General features: G+C 47.6%; 2 protein-coding genes and 1 long non-coding RNA gene across 7 annotated transcripts in view; 2 read left to right on the top strand and 1 right to left on the bottom strand.

Moving 5' to 3' along the window:
- Positions 1 to 21,250, top strand: part of LOC119463475 (uncharacterized) — a 562,544-nt gene that overhangs the window by 199,300 nt on the left and 341,994 nt on the right. The window contains exons 11-12 of the mRNA XM_049656653.1: positions 824 to 951; positions 1,883 to 2,209. Coding sequence (XP_049512610.1) covers positions 824 to 951; positions 1,883 to 2,209 — 455 coding nt within the window. The remainder of the gene's footprint in view (positions 1 to 823; positions 952 to 1,882; positions 2,210 to 21,250) is intronic.
- LOC125940444 (uncharacterized) overlaps positions 1 to 21,250 on the bottom strand; it is a 405,801-nt gene that overhangs the window by 60,015 nt on the left and 324,536 nt on the right. For all 5 annotated transcript variants that reach the window (XR_007463662.1, XR_007463665.1, XR_007463664.1 and 2 more), the window contains exons 3-4: positions 1,883 to 1,957; positions 830 to 951 (exon numbers count right to left, since the gene is read on the bottom strand). This is a non-coding gene — a long non-coding RNA (uncharacterized LOC125940444). The remainder of the gene's footprint in view (positions 1 to 829; positions 952 to 1,882; positions 1,958 to 21,250) is intronic.
- The window catches only part of LOC119463482 (uncharacterized), a 179,123-nt gene that overhangs the window by 117,337 nt on the left and 40,536 nt on the right, over positions 1 to 21,250 (top strand). The window lies entirely within an intron of this gene.

Here is a 21,250-nt window from a genome sequence, read left to right as displayed (position 1 = left end):
CGTTCAATCATGATCAGTGTTCCCTCAAAAGCACTCGTCTGGTCCGCTTGTCTTCAAAAAGCACATACGTGCTTTTGTGGTGTTGTGCATACCATGTATACGTCTGCGGCAAGAGTCCCAGGATCTTAACTTCCTAGAAAGGTCTGTAGCTCTAAACGGCCAAGGCAGTTAATCAGAGCATCTCGTTGACAGCTTTAGGTAGGACAATGGCACAGAATCTGTTTTATGGTCTCATCCCCTCTGCACGAGTTGCATGTGGCGGCGTAATAATTTGAGGTTCTTTCCATAGCAATAAACATCTGCGATATTATTCAAGGTGTAGGCTAAGTAGCCTCATGCAGGAGTTTAAGGAGTCCTGAGGAATATCTTTTTCATGGGCAGTTACTGCTGTTCCACACTGATGTGACAGCGACACACCTGTCAACTTTATTCTTTCATTGTGATAACATGCCCTTACTTGATAAAACAACCAAGATTCACGAAACTTGAGTTGAACAGGTGCTTTCAACTACTCGAGCGTTCAAGAAACACAAGCAACTGTTCATAAAAATTTTTGGCATGTTCAAGGATTCTCAAAATTTCTACGCCAGCAGTGTGATGCATCCGCGAAAACTGAACGTTGTGTGCCCTGTTTCTCGCTAGACCCCGATCCGCCAAGGAACATAACCATGGCCGGAAAATCTCCATCACTTACCCGTCTACAGTGGGAGGCATCGGCAAAAGTCTACGGAAGGTTGCTTGGATACAGGGTTAAAATATGCGACACGTTCAAATATTGTGGTGGAGAAGCAAATATGAGCGGCTGCATCGAACATCAAGCACATGAGACCTGGCTGGACTTTCACAGCCGTGTTGACACCAAGTACTGCGTCCTGGTCACAACGAACTCACAATGCGGCGAGCAAGTTCTAAATGGTCGGGCAGCGGTAGCTGAAATCCGGACACCTTTGCCTGGTAAGATGTGCTCGCTTACACGAGAGTTGAAATGTTTTTTTTAGTAAAGTGATTTTCGAAAGCTATAGAATTTAAATATTTTTCAGTGCTTTGCGGAGCTCATTTGGCATGTTTACATCGCTGCATAGTTCGGCTTGTTAGGTGGCATAAGAGAAATACTTTTTTTTGGCCAGGCTTCAGTGTTAACGATGTAAAGAGAGCTATATGCTAACAACGACGAAAATTTGAACTAGTTGATTGATATTCACATTATGAAAAGTTAGGCCTGCAGACACGAACCCAAGAAGACGGAAACGGACAACATAAACTCCGACTATCCACTGTGTTGCATCTGACAACACTCAAGTTCATTTTACGAAACAGTCTGAAGACGGAATGATTTTCCCCCGTTAGCAGCCACAAGACTATAGGTCATTTTGACATGATGCGGTGACATGCAAGCTCGCGTGAACTGCATTTGAAATTCGCGTTTGTGCAGTCCATTTTCATACCCTTGAATCTTTGTCTGTACGCTTAACTTTTCTAACGTGAACAACAGTCTCCGCAATTTTTGAAAAACTGAAATATGAATTTCCTCTTTACTAGTTACCTGCTTCACTGGCTTTATCACTATCTGGTTACTAAGCAGGGAATGAAAGTCTTGTCGCTAAGAATTGACGGCCGCATTCTGATGCAGGCAGAATGCTAACATGCTCGTACGCAGAGGATGCATGTTTAAGGATTTCGGCAGGTTTTTAACAAACCCTCATAAGGAAGTCTTATGTTCGTCGTCTCTTCTGATGCATTGGTCACATATCTGGCACCGTACGTTGATGCGCGCCTTCTTTTTATTTTCTCGAACTTCTCTAATCTCGAACTCACCAGCGCACGTCACGTATTCCAAGGAGACAAAAAATGACATTCACACAACTCAAAATTATCCCGTTACAGTTCTACCCTGACGTCACGAATCTCGACCTAAAGGCGGCTGATAATCACTACATCACCGTGGCCTGGGATGCACCTCGGGGCACTTTTGACTTCTACTGGCTCGATGTCAACAGTGAAAACGATAATGTAAATGATAGTCTTAAGAAACATCATGCGGGCTCTTGTGCCAATGGCACCATTATTCGTGCTGAGCAGACTCAAGTCACCTGTGGCCCTTTCGATCCCTGCTCCAATATTAGTGTCACTGTTGGCACGTCCATCAAAGGACCGCCGGCACGCACCTCGATGGGAACCACCTTAAAAGGTGTTTTACTCAGTGGTCAAGGTTAGTAAATATCTATTTTCCTTGTATTAAGGCTTTTCGAAAACATGGCTCTGTAACTACCGACAGCGCATTGTGCATGATGTCACTGAATATATTGGCCTGGTCCACTGTATTTTTTATAGTTTAAAATTTAGTCCTAGTATCGTTTGGTGCTTACTTCGAAAATGTATTGTTTGGAGCACAACGAAGATTTTATTCTGAGTCTCCATAATGCAAGTTTTGCGAAGCGTTGATCTTACTGTAATTATAAAGGAAAGGCGATGAAATTTTATTGGGATGAATGGTATGATATGGTAAACCTTTATTGAGGGAGGTATGGCTCATCGGCCTATTAAGGATAATGGAGTTAGGGAATTGGGAGTTGCGGACAGGGTGAGCCACCGAGGAATGCTTCCCCGCATGGTTACACCATGTGTAGAATTCCCGATTCCGCCGCAAAGGCGAAACAGTGCTCGCAGGACACTGTCGGCCTCCACCGAGGGACGGGTCCACTCCTCGAAGCTGGCCACTTGCCCCCGATGCTTTCGTAGGAGGGCTGCACACTTTGGGCACTCTCACAGCAAGGGGCTGATGGTTGGCGCAGCTGCCGTTTTACACGCTGGACAATTGGTTTGTATAGGTGGTAGCTCTTCCGTAGTGTTGCCCGGAAGGCATCTTCTTTCCTTGTGTGCACGCCAGCGTGCAAGTACATCCGGCATCAGTAAAATACCGGCGCGGGCCTTGTGCACGAGTACTTGACACTCGCGCGACAAGCCTGCAGGCAGTGGATCTTTGTTCGGCGTACGTTGGCGTTCACGGAGCTGTATGTCGCCTCTGTCGTTGTTCTAGGAAAGATGTATCTTCATTTCCGTCAATTTTCAGGGATCGTGACAAAAGTTGCTACGTCGCTGCGGTGGTTTAAGGTAGGTAACGCGCTCGTAGCAACGTGAACCGCTTTGTTCCCTAGTACTCCGCAGTGGCCGGGAACCAACCGTACCCGTGTATCGACGGCGTGCACCGTGCGCAGCCTCCTTCTTGTCTTTGCTATCTTCCCTGCGATGGGGTCAGTGTGGAAGGCTCGTAATACGCGCACCACCAATTCCCTGTCGGTATATATTGTAATTTGTTCAGTAGCTGGAGGTTCTCCGAGGGGTCAGGCAGTACGTCACAGACAGCCAGCAGTTACACCGTGAGTACGTCCAGGCGGTTCTTGATTACGAAAAACGTACGCTTGGGCGCGCATGGTTCCAGATGAATAAAACATTTTATATGTCCGTAGCAATCTGCTTCAATTTGTGTTGTTCAACGTAGACGTAATTCAAGAATGTGTGTTACCATAGCATCGTTAATTGCGACCAATATATTTAGAAGCCGTAACCGATATTACCATCGTGATCAAGCTCATGCTTTAGTGTTTTTTCAACTTAATATGCCGCAGTAAGTTTGTGCATACAGGAGTTGAAGTTTTACGAAGGTAGTGACAAGGCTACAACTTTTCTTCTATTTCACTTCCTTTAAGAACTCCATGGTAGTGCTGATAAAGCATCTGTTAATCAGCGATCGAATGATGTGAAGGGGAAGGGTCAGAAGGCATAGAGTCTCCTTGAATAATATTAACCATGGTATTAAAAAAACCTTATAGCAGTGCACATTTGATCGGTTGTACTTAAAAAACACAGATAGGCGAAAATGCTGGTGATATGCAAGATATCAAGTAATATTTTCGTGGTACATAAACACGCTTGATATTTATGTGTGCTTAGTGGCTTCGCAACATTAATGAAATCAAGTAATGCGAGAAGTCGTGCCGAGTAGAAAGTATGTATGCTACAAATGAATAAATTCGAAACTTACATGTTCACAGCGCATCAATAAAATCAATTTACAAAGCGCTCTAACCAACTATACTATGCTGTAGCGATGCTTAGTCGTTCTCAAATGTTCTTTTTTATATGCTTTGAAATCTTCACCAAGAGGTATAGAGGCAAGCTGGCATTTTTGGGAGCAGGGTTAATTAGATTGATAGCGCGTAACTAACTTAAATGTAACTAGTGCAGTAACCGAAAAGTGCACAACTGGTTATTTGCGAGAATATTGAACTGTTCCGCTAGGCTTACAGCGAACGCTTATCAGGAATGACATGAGTGCAAATAAATTGGTAATAAATGCGCATGCACCGTGCGCAAACAATCCGGCAATGAAGCGCACCAAAATAGGTCACCTGCACGCAGCAGTAATCACATGCAAACACGCCCTATTTGATTAGCGGTAAGGATGAAAATTAGAATCTTCATGAGTAGCCATTTCTTTCGCATTTTAAGCGTTACGGTTTCATTGCTTCCGTATTTAGCAACTAGTCAATTCCGTTGTGCTGAAATATACCTCGAGTTCCCAGGCCTTCGCCCTTCTTCGCCTAGTTTCTAACTAATGCAGCTAGCACGTATATTTTTAGCGCTGCGTGGCTGTGTACTTAGCATATTGCAGTGTTGCCTGTTTATTCTACAACAGCATTTATCTTGGCGAGAATGGCGAATGCAACAAAAGTGCTTTGTGTTCATGTGCATGTTTCGTCCGAGGAACGGTCGGTTAAATATATGTGTGATCGAATAACGTCCTCATTTGGACACCCTGCTCCTCAGATCCAAGTGAAGCCAAGAACATCACTATTGTGGCGAAATCACCGTCCATGGCAAGACTCCAGTGGGAGCCACCAACGAGGATACATGGCATTCTAGACGTCTACAAGGTCAAAGTGTGCAAGGAGTACACAGTATGCGAACGAAACAAAAGCATAGGTGGATGCATTGAGCACACTGTTTCTGATGCTTGGCTGGACTTTGAGAGCACCGCAGACACCTCGTACTGCGTCCTCATCACGGCAAGCGCACGATGCGGTGCGGACGTCCGGACGAGTCTTCCAGCGACACTGCAAGTTAGAACGCCTTCTTTCGGTGAGCTTTCAAAACGAAGACCTGTCGCTTATTTCTCTACTATAGTGCACGTGGTCATCCGTTGAAGCTCCTACCTAAACGGTCGGGGCAGCAGTGAGTGGTAGCAGTGTCTGAGGAGGTAATTTATGACTCACGAATATCAGCAATAGCGTGGATAGAGCACCAAAATGATAATATGTAGGTTACAAGCTGTCACTCGCGCAAGTTTTACCGCAAGCTTGCGAGTGTGCAGACGATTGCGCGTCTCACATTTTAGTTGCAGTACTCAAAGGTGCAAGGAAAGAAAAGGGGTCAGACGGCACTGGCAATCATTTAAGACATAAATTGCATCGTTTTTCCGCCTAGAGCTGCTTTTGTGGAATTAAACGCAAAGCCATCAAGCACGCGGTTGGCCCTCCTTGAATTTAAGGAGGGCCAACCGATTAAATGATTAATACGAGACACTGATAGGGTTTTTTCCTAATCAGGAAAATTAGACCTCAAGCCACCTCCTGAATTGTAATGACAATGTGAACAGAGCACTGAAGGTGCACGTTGGACTAGGCCTCAAGGGGTGGGGTTAGAACCCCCGAAAGCCAGCTTTTAAGCAACTTTCGCTGATCTTGCTGTATGAGAGATACAGTGATCATACTATGATCACTGCATTTTTCGAACAGCAAGATCTGCGAAAGTTGCTTCAGGGCTGGTGATGAGAGTTGTGCTTTCGTTCAAATTCCTGGCACTGTGAGTTCAATTTGTGGCTGATCCAAGCGCCAAGGTGGAAACAGAACTCTCGCTGCAGCTGTGTAACCTGATGGAAGGTTTACACGACAAGGCAGTATCATCTGACAAAAAGGGGCGCGTAGTCGGTCTTCTGGCAGTGGGGCTAGATAGTGGGGAGTTGCGCGAGCAAGGTGCCTGACGTGTGCTCTGAGCGCTTCCATGATAATGTGAATCTTGGCTGGGTAGTCGTGCGCAATTGCAGTGGTTTCTGAAGTTGATGTACATCGTGGCAACCCCACGACCCTAAGCGCTTTTGCCTGAACACTTTCGATTGTACGGATGCTAGTTCTGCAGGTATTGGTCAGCACTTCCAAACTGTACCTCAGATACCCGAGAAACAGCGTCCTGTAGAGTTGCATCATGGCGTGTACGGAAGTACCCCAGGATTTTCCTCCATGAAACTTGAAAAGATAAGAGATGGCTGTCAGACGCTTCTTTAGGTAGGAAATTCTTAGCAGTCTGAATGGTATAGGCCAGCGCATTGGTTTACCAATAATGCGCAAAAAGTGCTTTGAACGAATATATCATGATCATTATCATCATAACCATCATCAGCCTATATTTATGTCCACTGCAGGACGAAGGCCTCTCCCTGCGATCTCCAATTACCCATGTCTTGTGCTGGCTGATTCCAACTTGCACCTGCAAATTTCCTAACGTCATCCCCTCACCTAGTTTTCTGAAGTCCTCGACTGCGCTCCCCTTCCCTTGGTATCCATTCTGTAGCCCTAATGGTCCACCAGATATTATCCGTCCTGCCCATAACATGGCGTGCCCAGCTCTATTTTTTTCTCCTAATGTCAATTAGAATATCGCCTATCCACGTTTGGTCTGTGATCCACACCTCTCTCTTCCTGTCTCCTAACGTTAGGTCTGACATTTTTTGTTCCAGCGCTCTTTGTGCGGTCATTAACGTGTTCGCGAGCTTCTATGTTAACCTCCAAGTTTGTGCTCCATATGTTAGCACTGATAGAATGCAATGATTGTACACTTTTCTTTTCAGCGACAGTGGTAAGCTCCCAGTCAGGAATTGGCAATGCCTGCCGCACGCTCTCCAACCCAATTCTATTCTTTTGTAACTTTCTTTCTCATGATCAGCGTCCACTGTGAGCAATTGACCTAATAAACGTACTCCTTTACAGACTCGAGAGGCTGACTGGCGATTTTGAATTATCGTTGCCTTGCCAGGCTATTTAACATTATCTTTGTATTCTGCATATTATTCTTCAACCATACTCTTACACTTTCCCGGTTAAGGTCCTCAATCATTTGCTGTAATTCGTCCCCATTGTTGCTGCATAGGACAATGTCATCTGCAAACCGAAGGTTGCTGAGATATTCGTCGTTGATCCTCACTCCTAAGCCTTCCGAGTCTAAGAACTTGAATACTTTTTCTAAGAATGCAGTGAATAACATTGGAGAGATTGTGTCTCCTTGCCTGACCCCTTTCCTGATAAGTAACTTTCTACTTTTCTTGTGGAGAACCAATGTAGCTATTGAATCTTTGGAGATATTTCCCAAGCGAATATATAGTGTTGCGCAAAATTTATCCTTGATATATTTTCGAATTGGTTGTTTAGCAATAGTCGTAACGGACTGATAATTTTTTAATGGTCTTAGTACAGCTTATTTGCTTCCCTGGTAAGATTGAACACATTAAACGCTCATTCACATCGCCAACTTGAGGTCGCACAACCCATTTGCGAGTGGTGACTAAAAATTTGGAGGGCGCTTAAGCGTCGCCTTTACGAGTGGAACGCGATAGCATTCAAAGATCCCTGGCGGCTTATCAGGCTTTCCGGCAACTGCGGCTTTCTTTTTTCTGTCTTCGCCTCCTCATTAGGCTTCCGTCAAGCCTCTGCCGCGGAGGCGAGCGCCATCTGGATGGTGCTTTTGCAAGGAACAAACCGCCGCGCACTGCAGTATCTGTGGTAGAAATGCGGGAAAAGGGGATTGTGTTGAGTTTCCGCGTAAGAGAATTATGTTTTCTCGTATATTCCAAATTACAATCCGACGATATCACGCCTGTAGGTTGCGGTACTGTCGTACTATACGATCTTTATGACGCATTTTAGTTTGAGAAATTCAATTAGTTTATTGACGCCTCTGTGCCATGCGGAGGGCCTGCGTGGTCGGGGTGGTTCGGGTTGATTTTTGGTGCCGCGGATGCCGACGCTGACGCAGGATTTCCTGCGACACGCGGATTTTAACGCTATTGCGTTAAAACAGACTAAAGGCGACCGATGGTCACATCGGGAAGTGCAGCCGGCGAGTCGCCATTGCATTTCTATGTAAAAGAAGTATCAGCGTATTAACCCTTTTCGTGGAGATCCCGATGGGTGCTGCCATGTTAGACCATGTGGTGACACGTCCATTGCTTGCCGCAGCTGCCTCCGTTGCCCCTGTGCTTAAAATGTACATGACGCCAGTGTGGCTTTGCAAACCTCTGTTTCCGCGGATATCGTAGACAGTGACTGGGTGGACTACACGCGCAGCTTTTGCTACAGCGTCAAAGAACAGGAAAGCGCCCTCAAAGGTCATTACACTTTGTCCAAATGGCGCGAGCAGCGAATATGGTGATTGTAATAATTGGGGGGGGGGGGTTAAATATGTCTTCCAAGCTATCCTAACGTTCCCCTTATGAATTCAATCAATGTCAGTGTGTTTATCTCTTCGTCCTTTATTTAGCAAATATTTTCAAGCGAAGTTTGTATTGTCTCACAAGTGTCGGTGGCGTCACGCAAAAACAAACGCTTCTCCCTGAGACCCGGTTGGCAGGCTTCCAGCTGCGCCGGCGCCGGAATCACGTGGCGCGCGCGACCTATCAGGGCCGTTTGGTGTGTCGCGGGAAGGGAAAGAGAAAGAAAGGCGGTCGGCGGGTGCTCCGCCGGGCTTCCCTCCCCTCAGATCAGTTTCGGCGACCGGATGGCAAGGCCGTGACTGGTGCGTTCCGCCGAGGAGCAGGCTGCGTTTAAGTAACGGTGCCGCTAACTTGCTCGGGAAAGGGATCGTCGTCGACGTGCCAATTCTAGCGAGAGGGCTTCCGAAGCCCAGGCGAAACGTCAGCGAAGAGCCGCGGACCCTGAGTTGCGTGAGCGCGACGTTGAGGCTAAACGCCATCGAAGAGCCGCCAACCGTACATTTTGGGCAAACGAAGCGGAACGCCTGCGACCGCGTCATCTTGCCTTCCACGAACCCGACAACGGCTTCGGCAATGCCTCGGAAACGCTAGCGCCAACATCGCCGGTGTGACGGCGAGGGTTCAGCGCGAGTTTTTCCGCCTGAATTTCGGAGCCATCTGCAGTGTATATATATATATAAGAAAGTGCACCTAGTGCAGCAACTCGACCTTCATGCGCTTCATTTGCTTTAAATACTGTTTGACGAATAATGAGAGGGGGAAACAGTGTGGAGATGGCACATGTGCACGTGGCGTGCGCTTCTGTGCTTATAACGTCATGCGTGTTGGAACTGCCGGCACGCCTGCAGCAAAAGTTGCGGCAGATGCGTGGGAGGTGCGATACCGCGGCGGCACTTGTGTCGGCGCAGTGTAGTGCCGTATGAAAAAAAAAAAAGAATGGATGATTTATAATATATGCAACCCACATATGCAACCTAAACAGCTTGGCTGGTAAACCGTCCCCATACGGACGTTGCGACCCAACGAATTCGTTTACAATTGCCTTTCCAGGGACAGTTCTGGTTGTTGGTAATTTCTCGGAAATACCAGAGTTCTTCTAACTCAAGCGGGTTAAATTGTGAGTTGCAAAAGAAGTGATTGTGATGTGAAATTGCCATTGTTCTTGACGTCACTAGTTCACCACCCCAGTGGTTCCTTCAAGAAGGGTGCGCAGGTTTTTGTTTGAATTTTCAGCCGTATTCTTGGGATCCATTGGTGTAATACTCTAAGGGTGCTATTGTCATCGTGGTCTCTGTACTCTAATAGTCTGATTGCAGTGCCCAAACCTTGTTTGGTATTAATGTAGTTTGGCAAAATTTTATGCGACAGCATTATATCACCCATTACGCGAAAATCAGTCGGCGTAGTGGGCGTGACTGAAAGATGGTACTGTAAGCAAGAAGAAATGCGCCGTGCAGAGCTCCGCAGCCGGATCGCCAGCGCGACTAAAGCGGGGCTCGGGCTAGACGCTGTTCCTGGTTTGTCTGGCTAAGCCTACACTGTTGCGACTTCCCGTCGGTTTCATTCGTGTCGTTCACAGTCGTGTCGGACTTCTTTGTCAAAATTGGTGAAGGCTGGCTGGCTCTCCTGTAACCCTGCAATTGCACAGTCTGACTCTCCCTGCCACCATGACCACCGAAAGCACCACGAGCTTACCACCACCAGCGCCCCAGTCCTCTGTATGCCCCGGCACACTCCGTCAGTGAGATCCTCCCATCTTCAGAGGCACTGACGACCACGAGGTTGATGACTGGCTCTCATTTTATGAACGTGTCAGTGTGAACAACAAATGGGATGACATCATGAAATTAACCACCATCCCCTTTTTACCTCACCACTTGGAGTTTCGGAGCCACGAAAGCGGAATCCCAAGCTGGACTGTGTTCAAGACAAAGTTCAGTGGGATCCTTGGCCACCCTGCTGTTCGAAAGCTTCCTGCCGAACAGCGTCTGCAGTCGTGCTCTCAGCAACCTTGTGTGACTTATTTTACCATCGATATCGAAGATGTCATCGATCTCTGCAAACGCGTCGATGCATCAATGACCGAGGGCAATAAAATCAAGCATATATTGAAGGGTATCGACGAGGACGCGTTTTAGATGCTGATTTCAAAGAGCCCCTCTACTGTTGCCCAAGTTACTGAGCCGTCCCAAAGCTATGATGAGCTCCGCCGACAGCGCCTCGTCACCCGCCCCCTGTTCCCCATGAGGAATCATTGTCCGGCTTAACCACATCTTTTCTAGATCCCACCCTCCTCTAGCAGATCAACGCTTTCGTGCGGGAAGAAGTTGCTCGCCAGCTCTCCCTCATCTCCAACCCGCTGGAGTCAAGTTCGTCCCTTAGTCCGACCCTACGACACGTTATGCAAGAACAAGTGTGCGAGGTCCCTCCACTGGAGCGGGCGCCTGAACTCACCACCCCATTGACTTACGCCGACGCCGTCGCACGACCACCGACGTTCCGGGCTCCGCCTCCGAAACCTAGCCCTGTTTTTATCTCCACGCCGCCACGACCTCCAGTCCATCGATTAATTAATCCCTGGCGCACAGCGGACAATCGGCGCGTCTGTTATTCGTGTGGACTTCCCGGACACGTTGCACGCCTGTGTCGCCGCCATCCACTTCATCCACGTAACGACCCACGCACAGCTGCGTACGACCATCCGTTGTCTTATGCTCCAGACCGTGAATTACCACTTCCCCAACCAAGCCTTCGACCAGTTTCTGACCGCCATTCTCCTTCTCGCCGTCGTCGCTCGATCTCCCCGATGCGTCGACATCCCTCTATCGCTGACACGGAAAACTAAGTGGCGCAGTTCCCGAGGCAAGAACTGCGTCATCGTCGCAACGCTCAAGCCCGCTTGTTTCGCCGCCAAACGTTATTGATGTCGCTGTTGAAGGTGTCTCAGTGCTTGCCCTCATCGACACAGGTGCCGCCACATTTGCAATGGGCAAAAAACTATGCCGTTCAATACGAAAAGTCACGAAGCCTTTCTTCGGTCCATTACTCCGCACGGTTACAGCCCAGCACGTCCAGCCGGTGGCTGCGTGTACCGCCAGACTTGAAATTCAAGGAGTGCTCTACATAGTCGAGTTCGTTCTTCTTCCCCACTGTTCCCACGATATTGCCTTAGGTTGGCATTTTCACCCCCTCATTAAGCTGTCATTGATTGGTCGCGTGCAGAAGTCGCCTTCTCTTCACTTGGCAATGCCATATCTGACGACGTTTCACTTTCCTGCACCAAGTTGTCCCTCACTGACGACATCCAGATATCTCCGTACACATCCGTTCTGGCACCTGTATTCTGTTCCGTTGCCTCCGACTCTCCCGTACTCTTCACACCTTCTGCTGCTTTCGTTCATCGCCACCTCTCACCACTCCCAACTGCTTGGCCTTCAAGCTTGCGCGACTCACCTTCCAGTATACAACCGCTTCCCACACCCGATTACGTTGCTTCACGGTAAATCTCTCGGCACTGTGGAGCCTTACGTCACCCTTACCACGCTGGAACTTCATGTTGGATTATCAGAGGTCAACAGCCTCTACTACAGCCTCTACCGTAGAGAACTCCTAAACCACAAGCAACGCCATGACCTTCTCCGTCGCCTCGACAAATTTCGCCCTGCTTTTCAAAGCCATGGTACTTCGCTGGGCCGAGCGACGACTGTATGTCAACGGATTGACACTGGTGCTCACTCACCGCTACGGCAGCGACCATACCGCGTATCGTCGACAGAACGCCGTGTCATTGATGAGCAAGCAGGTGAAATGCTAAAGCGTGGCGTCATTGAACCATTCGACAGTCCATGGGCATCGCCAATTGTTTCAGTTAAAAAGAAGGATGGCTCGATCCGCTTTTGCGTGGATTACCGTCGCCTAAGCAAAATAACCAGAATGGATGTTCATCTATTGCCGCGGATCGACGACGCCCTATACAGCTTACTAGGTGCAGAGCTCGTTTCCTTCCTCGATCTACGCTATGGTATCGATCATTGGCAAGTGCCGATGGCTGCAGACGATAAGCTTAAAACTGCTTTCAATAAACCAGATGGCTTATACGAATTTTATTTGATGCCATTCGGCCTTTGCAACGCGATCGCGACATTTGAGCGCATGCTGGATGCTATTCTCCGAGGCCTCAAATGGAACACGTGCTTGTATTATTTGAGCATTGGAGTAGTGTTTGCACCAGATTTTCCACATTTTACTACTCACCTACATCGCTTGGAACCGGTTTTACGCTGTCTCAGTGACGCTGGCCTCCAACTAAACCGGAAAAAATTTCTGCTTCATCCGAAATTTTGCTTCATCGCAATTTCGCAGCGGTGCCGTAATAGACGGCACCGCTGACAGAGCTTCTTCGCGGAGATTCCAATCTTTCCGCGGGGTCCTTGGCTTGCTATGATGCCTTGGTGACACTACGTCGCCTGCTCACAAAACCACCGATACTGCGCCATTTCGATCCAACTGCTCCCACGAAAATCCGTACGGATGCTAGCGGTGTGGGTCATGGCGCTGTGCTCGCCCGGCGGCTACCAAGAATATGTTGTTGCTTACGCGAGCCGCACTCTCGCGAAAGCTGAAGCCAATTATGCAGTCATAGAAAAAGAATGTCTAGCGATTATCTGGACCATAACAAAATTTCGGTCATACCTGTACGGCTGGTCCTTCGATGTCGTTACCAATCACCACGCACTTTGCTGGTTGTCTTACGTCAAACATCCCTGCGGCCGCCTAGCCCGGTGGGCACTGCGGCTCCAAGAGTTCGACATCCGGGTTGTCTACCGCTCAGGCATGGAGCACGCCGATGCGGATGCGCTTTCACCCTCGCCTGTCCACGCCGCCATTGTCAGTGTCTCCTTCCTAGATGACCCACTTCCACCTTTAGCTTCCGTCGACATGGCTTTGGAGCAGCCCAAGGACTCCTGTATTCCGTCTTTGATAGATTATCTCTCTGATTCGCCTGCACGCCCACCATCACGATCGCTACGCCAACAAGCTTCGCACTTCGCCATCCGCGACGAGTTTGTCGATCGCAGTAACCGCAGTTCCGACGGCCGCAAATGGCTGCTAGTAATACGGCGCATAATCGGCTCTGCACTGATTATGCGCCGCTTTCCACGCCGATCCTCAGCGCTCGATCGCTTCAAGATCTACATCAGACTACGTCATAGGCTTTATTGGCGCGGTATGTACACCTTTGTGCAAAAGTACAATCGCTCTTGCACAGAATGTCAACGCCACAAGCCCGGTCCGGCCTTGCCGTTCTTCTGGACCAATGCAACCTTTGCGTGCCCTTCGCAACCCTTTGACCGGGTTGGGATAGACCTATGCAATCCTCTGCCATACGTAGCTGCTGGCAATGGCTGGGTCATTGTGGCTATAGACCACCTCACGAAGTATGCAGAAACGGCCACTCTGCCAGCCACGACGGCTCATGACGTTGCCGCCTTCCTGCGTCAACGCTGTGTTCTACGTCACGGCGCACCCCGCGAACTCCTAAGCGACCGTGGCCGCGTCTTTCTGGCTGATGTCATTCAAGAACTTCTCACTGAATGCCGCCTTATTCATCGCTGCACCACCGCATATCACCCGCAAACAAACAGCTTGACAGAGCGCTTGAACCGAAGTCTTGGCGACATGCTTTCGATGTATGTCGCCTCCAACCACTACAAATGGGACTTCATCCTTCCCTATGTCACGTACGCCTAAAATACGGCACCCCAGGCAACGACAGGCTTTTCCCCCTTGTTTCTTCTATATGGCCGAGAACCGTCATCTCCTATTGACACTATTCTTTATTACCGTCCCGACTTATCAGAGGGTACCCCTGTTTCTGAAGCCGCCCGGTATGCAGAAGAATATCGGCAACTAGCACGCTCACAGCGCAAGAACAAGCGATACAGAAATGTCGTCATGACGACGGGTGCCCCCACCACCAGTTTTTGTCTGACGCTCTAGTTTGGCTGTGGGTGCCTACTACTTCGATACCAGGTGTCTCCTCCCAGTTTGTCGCCAGATACCATGGATCCTACCGGGTTCTACAGCAAACTTCTCCCGCAAACTACGTCATCGAACCTCTGACGCCCCCTACGGACCTGCGTCGCCGAAGCCGCAATACTGTGTTCGTAGATCGCCTCAAGCCGTATCACGAGCCCTTCGTCCTCATGACGCCTTACGCCTCCTGTGTGGCTCCGTCTTCAGCGAGGGGGGAAGATGTAAAGAAAAAGAAGTGAGGCATGTAGAGCTCCGCAGCGGGATCGCCAGCTCTACTCAAGTGGGGCTCGGGCTAGACGCTGTTTCTGGTGTGACTGGCTAAGCCTACGCTGTTGCGCCTTCCAGTCGGCATCATTCCTGTCGTCCAAAGCCGCGTCGGACTTCTTTGTCAGAGTACCAAAAACGGCCGACGGCGCAAAGAGTAAAAACACGTCACAAAATTCTCGGGCTGACCTAAAATTTCCCAGACATGTTCCTGTAAGGAAAGTGATGACCTTAAAAAGAAAATCTGGGAACTTTTGGCCTAGGTAGGGATCGAATCCAGGCCCCCGTAGTGCGAGACGAGCATTGCTTCCTCGATGCCACGGCGGCTCCACGGTTCCCGTTGACTAAAGCTGTGCCTATTGCGCGCGTCATTGTACACATGACGGCGCAGCCCATGGGGAGGAGGTGGCGCCACGTTATGAGTGTATAAAAGGGAGAGAGAGAGAGAAAGAAAAAACGTTATTGTCTAATTGAACGGTGCTGAGCGGTTCTTTGACGTATAAATTCCTCGCGGGCAAGGTAGCCCTTTGAGACGCTTGGAGTGTTTTAATGCGAGAGCGTTAGGGGCTCTGTCTCGCAGAAAATCCGGCGTCGGCGTCCGCGTTAAGCACCGTCGTCTGGCGGAAATAATCATGCCAAACCACATCATCCCGAACCACCCCGACCGGGCGGGCCCTTCGCGTGGCGCGAGACGTTAGTGAATAAAATGTAACTTCTCAAAGTAAAATCGTTCAAAAAATCGTAAAATACGACTTAACCACAACCTACAGACGTGATACCGTCGGATTGTAATTTGAATATACGAGAAAAAATCCCGATAAGAAGCCAGGGATCTTCGAATCCTATCGCGTTGCACACTTAAATGCGAAGCTTAAGCGTCCTCCAATTCTGATGATGTTTCGCTGTACTTTGGTGCTAGGCAACATTGAGGGGAATGCTGAAAACCAAGCCTTTCTATAATTTGATCAGGCCCCATGTCTCAGCAAATACGGTGTTGGTGTCGGCGTCAACGGCGTCCAATAACGCTATCGCGTTCCACTCTTAAAGGCGAAGCTTAAGCGTCCTCCAATTCTGATGACGTTTCGCTGAACTTTGGTGCTAAGCAACGTTGAGGGGAATGTTGAAAACCGAGACTTTCTATATTTTGATCAGGCTCCATGTCGCAGAAAATACGGTGCTGGGGTCGGCGTCAGCGGCGCCCAATAACGCTATCGCGTTACACTCTTAAAGGCGAAGCTTAAGCGTACTCCAAGATTTTGATTTGCCCTTACTAAGGCGCAGTTACAAAGCAGGCGAAAGCTTGCGCGGACAAGGAACGTGCAGAAAGAAACATTTCACCAAAGGGACTATAAAGCTTTGGCATTCCCACATGTAAGTAGACTAAGGGTCTCTGCCGAATTATTTACATTTAGGCTTGTCTATGTTGACATACCTTAAGCCTGGGTTCCACGTATGCCTCTATTCAGAAGTACTCGTGCTTTCAGACCCCCCTGATGTAACCAAGCTGACGTTACTCGCCGCTGGGAATAACTACATCACCGTTGCCTGGGAAAGACCAAAGGATCGCTTCGATTACTACTGGGTGTCCGTCACCGACGACAGAGGCGAGAAACACCCTAATGCTGGATCGTGCCCCAACGGCACAATCATTCACCCAGACCAGACCCAGGCCACATGCAGAAGTCTCGATGCTTGCACCAATGTGACCGTAACCTTACGTACACACAGAAACGGACCGCCGGAGCGTACGTCTATCGGAGTTGCTCTCCAGAACATCTTTGTCCCGGGTAAATGTGAGTATTATTTTCATAATCCTATGGATGAAATGGCTCGTTGGGAAGGATCACACCTCGATACTCAATGTGTCCAAGAGCCGAAAACAGGACAGAGTATATCTCAAACGTCTAGTTTAATCGCGCTTTGAACATCTTACCCTATTATGATTTACGCAATATTCGCAATAGTTGCTCAGGAATTTGACAAATCTTGGCGCCTCACTAATGATGTGTTCGCATTTTATTGATAATGGTAAATGAATATCCCTTTCGTGTGAGCCAGTCGGAATGCAGTAAATGCTGAACGTTCTGTTTTATTCTAGGTTGATATGGATGATATTTTTTAAGGTATCGCTTTGAGAAACATTTGTACGAGTTCAAATAATGTGGAACAGACTCCTTTGCTTAATTTGTGGCTAATTTTAGACAAACATAACTCCCAGTGCTCTGTTTTATTGCAGTAGTGGATATTCGTTGAATAAAATAACCAGTGATTCATTATATTGTTGCAAACACTAGAAATCGACGGACGGCAGAATGTTAGCTTTGTCTACACGGCTCACTTGCCCGTAATGCATAATATGTTTTCAAGTATTGTAAAATTTTAACACAAGCTGCGAAATGTTTCAGCGGTATCGTAATGACGTGTACTTCCTTGCTACTACGAACCAGATTCACCATAGAGCACCACCATTGTTGGAACATCGTCATTGCTCTCACGACTACGGTGGGATCCGCCGGCAAGAGTCTCCCAAAAATTTCTAGCCTATACGGTTAAAATATGCGACACCTTCAAGTCGTGCGGTACACAGGAAAGCATGACCGACTGCACCGAACTTCAAACCGAACCGAACGACACTTGATTGGATTTTCATAGAACTGTAGACACCAAGTACTGTGTTCAAGTCGCAGTAAGCGCCCAATTTGCGTTCTGAGATTCTGACGAGGAATTTAATACGTTTAGTCTTTATTTCTTCAATTATATGGAAACATCTTCATACACAAGAAAAAAAAGAAAAGAAAAAAAAAACATGGAAAGAAGGGGTTATCAATGGAAGCTGTATCAAGGTTGTTGCGTCTTCAAATGTACTCAACTATAGCTGCTCTTCTCACCGCTCCGTAAGTGTAAAGGCACCCCCATGTGTTTAGCCTTGCTTTCGATATTGTGATCCCGCAACATATAATTGACCAGGTAGCAAATGCATCGCACCCGACATTCGAAAAGCTGAAGTTCCCAGACGTGTATATATGTGAGCCCACCCTTCCTAAGGGAGCAAAATCGCTGCTTTCATGGATGGTATATGATAATTCCCAAAGCTGCAAAGAATATCGGAGCAAGTAACGATGTGGGTTCTTTGTTATAGAATGTGAACATCTTGCCGTAGGTTTCGGAAGCGTGTCGTGGCTTGTACCCACGTGTGCTGTTCTATTTTACTTCCGTGTACTAAGACAGGTCAGCATATTTTTTCCGGTGTTTCCTTCTTCTGGGGAGGCAATACTTCATTGTATCTTAATATTTGCGAACCCGCTAAGTGACGTTGCGCAAGTTTCATAGCACAGTATAGCATACTGCACAATTTTTAGTTGTCACAGCTTGGATAAAAAGGAAGGAAGGTACGGAACGATGCCCGCGGCCCTCATTTTCATTCCTCCCTGTGTCCTTAATTATATCGGACCCCTCATACAACTACTTGGCGTGTTTAGTCAAGTTGACAGTTGTACCACAGCTTACATACTGGCTGTCTCATTAAGTAGTACTCATGCAATAGTATTCAGCTTGAGCTACCGGATGACAGTAAGGTTTACACAAACTTGTCCAAAAATGTTTATTACAAAGCAGAATACCTGTTCTAAATAATATTACCTGCTATAAAGGCTGAAATATACTGACAAGGCACATTTAAAATCCTGTCTTAAGTGTGAACAGAATGTTCGCTACGTATCAAAATGTTTCATTAACACGTGATACTAATATTTCACACACCTTTCGTCAGCCTGTCCGCAGAAACCGTTGTACCAGTGGGTGGCCTGGCGCGGAAATACCGTCCCAGAAAACGCGGTGCCCGGCGGGTCCGACAAGTCCGGCACCCTGTACGTCTGCCGGGCCAAACACGACGGTCACTTCATACCTGGAAAGTTTGCACCCTGGTACAGCACGTGCTACGTTCCATACGGCAGTGGCGAACATAGCTACAAGGAATTTGAGGTGCACGGAATTTTTCAAGCGCTATGAATGTCCTCCTTTCGTACCAATGACCAAGCGTGCGATAACAAATGAAAAAAAAAAAGAAGAGCCAGGCAACTATGCGCGTTGTGCGACTTGTTTGAAAGTTCTTTTTGTCTTGAAAAAAGGGTTCTTGCAGGGCTGCTGTACCATCGCCAGCAAAAGTTTGGGGACCAAATCTACCGCGATTTCTTTTTTCGCAGCTCGGGCATTCAGGCGGAAATCAAGGGATCGCGCTTGCGTGCGCGTGTTTCCCGAATACAATGTAATAAACAAATTCCAGGCCGTGGAGCTGCTGTAGAAGATATTTAAATTTTTTGCTGATGCTGTGGTCTTTAAACTTTTCCTCGCGACTGCACGTCAGTGTCATCTGCGCTGTGCACATGCGCAAAGCGATAAGCTCAGCTCAGTTGACAGCCCTGAGTATATTATAAAAGATTCAGACTTGAAAAAAAAAGGACTTACCCAATTTGCTACCTTTCCCTGATTAGGAAAAACTTGGAGCACATTCCAGTATGCATGTGTCAGAAGAATAGAGAGGCTCTTAAATTATCTTACAAGTGACTACACTAGTGTAGTTGCAAAGCCTAACGACGTAAACGACGTGGCATGAGCTACGGTTAGTGCTAAATCATATAGTAGGCAGTAATAACGATTGGCGTCACCTTCAGTGGTGGATATATATGGATTTCACTTGTAGCACTAATGGGTTGATTGCAATTTGACTTCTAGGAAATTTTAGACCGCACGATTGCAATGCAAATTATGTGCCTGGAGCGCCGGGGCGCCATAGTATGATTAATTTTAGAAGTGGCACCGAAAAAGTGCTCATGTGTGCCGGACAGGCCCGATCGCACGAACGTTTCAACAGTGATAAATGCTTCCGAGAGAATTTTCGCAGATAAGCTTTGGGGTGTCAAAATAGCGAGAAATAAATGCGCTAGTTTACCTATGAGTGGCGGAAAAGCCTAGGAGTTTGGTATTATAATACTAAAACTGTTTTGCGGCAATGTCAAGTGACTAACAGGTTCGGAAACATTTTTAGGTTGACTTGTGTTGCCTCAGCCAACATTAGTAGACAAAGACTTTCTCCTAAACGGACAATTACTGAATATTAAATAAAAATAAACTGACGGCGAGACATAACAGTGTACAGGGATGCAAAAAATAATGCACAGAGAATTAAGTCTGCTTACGTGTGGGAACGCGAAAGCATTACACGATTTGTAGATCTCCATACGTCATGAACGCGGTCACGTTGTACACTCATGATGTAATAATAAATTGAGAGACGATAGTTTTTGTAATACTTGGGCTAAAGTATCGCGTATTCTATTTAATATCACTATAACAGAACGCCTTTCAGGATGTAACAGTGAAATGCATAGATCACCCACCGCAGGCTTACTGCAGACGTGCCATAGGCAGCCCTTGTTCCTACTCAGGTGAGTAATAGAGGGACAAAGCTCGCTCTGGCTCAGCGTACTACATCATACACGGAAATTTATATTATTTTATTGCGTTAGCAATTACACGGACACTGCAGGCGCGTGTGTGCCGTCGCCATCGCCGTGATGTTCCGTATAAAGTACAGGTGCGATAACGTCGTCCTATCGGGAATGCGATCTGCGATTGGGGACTGAGTGCGCCTGAGTGCTGGTAGCTTCGTGTGCGCTGTGTTCTCGCCGCTTAGTGAGAGGCAGCACGAAGGTGAATTCCCTCGCTGCTGCTGCAGCTGCCGCACTTCCTCACTCCAGAGTTTTGACAGCGAGTTTCCGCGGTCATCGAGTAAGATTTCTTCATGTTTGCTTGTGAGTGCATGACACAATGCTTGTTAATTTAATTAGTAAATGAATACTTACAAGTTTATACAGATAACACTACTATCCTTTCTTCATGTAGCTGTCTACTAATTTGATATCGCAATCGCTGATTCGCCTTTAAGGCATAGCAGCGGGGGTAACATTGAGTTGTGTTCCACGAAGTGCTTTCCTTTTTTGCAGGTTCTTGTCGCAGGGGACCCCAGTTAAATGGGTGTCGGTTTCCGACGGTTCACAACCTAGCGGATTCATCCAGGTTGACAGCACCTCGGCCGGCGAACACCTGTACAGCGGCTGCACTGTGGTCGGCCAGCTTTTGGGAAAGTCCTCTCGTCGGATGGTTACCTCTATATACCTTATTGCACACGAGGACGACGAGTACGAATCACTAGTGCTCAATTCCATCAACTGCTCAAATGATGCATGGCTAGAACAATTTAAAGAAATTTGTGGTGTTTATTAACTAATTACAGGATGTGACGCAATTTTTAGAATCAACGTCAAGCGAAGCTGTGTTTAAAATCTTTCAATAAAATGTTATGCCGGCTGGCACGAGATTTGTGCAATCTTGTTTTATATCCGAGTTCGC

Source organism: Dermacentor silvarum, chromosome 9 (assembly GCF_013339745.2).
Source record: "Dermacentor silvarum isolate Dsil-2018 chromosome 9, BIME_Dsil_1.4, whole genome shotgun sequence".
NCBI lineage: Eukaryota > Metazoa > Arthropoda > Arachnida > Ixodida > Ixodidae > Dermacentor > Dermacentor silvarum.
This window is presented reverse-complemented; position numbering and strand designations above follow the sequence as displayed.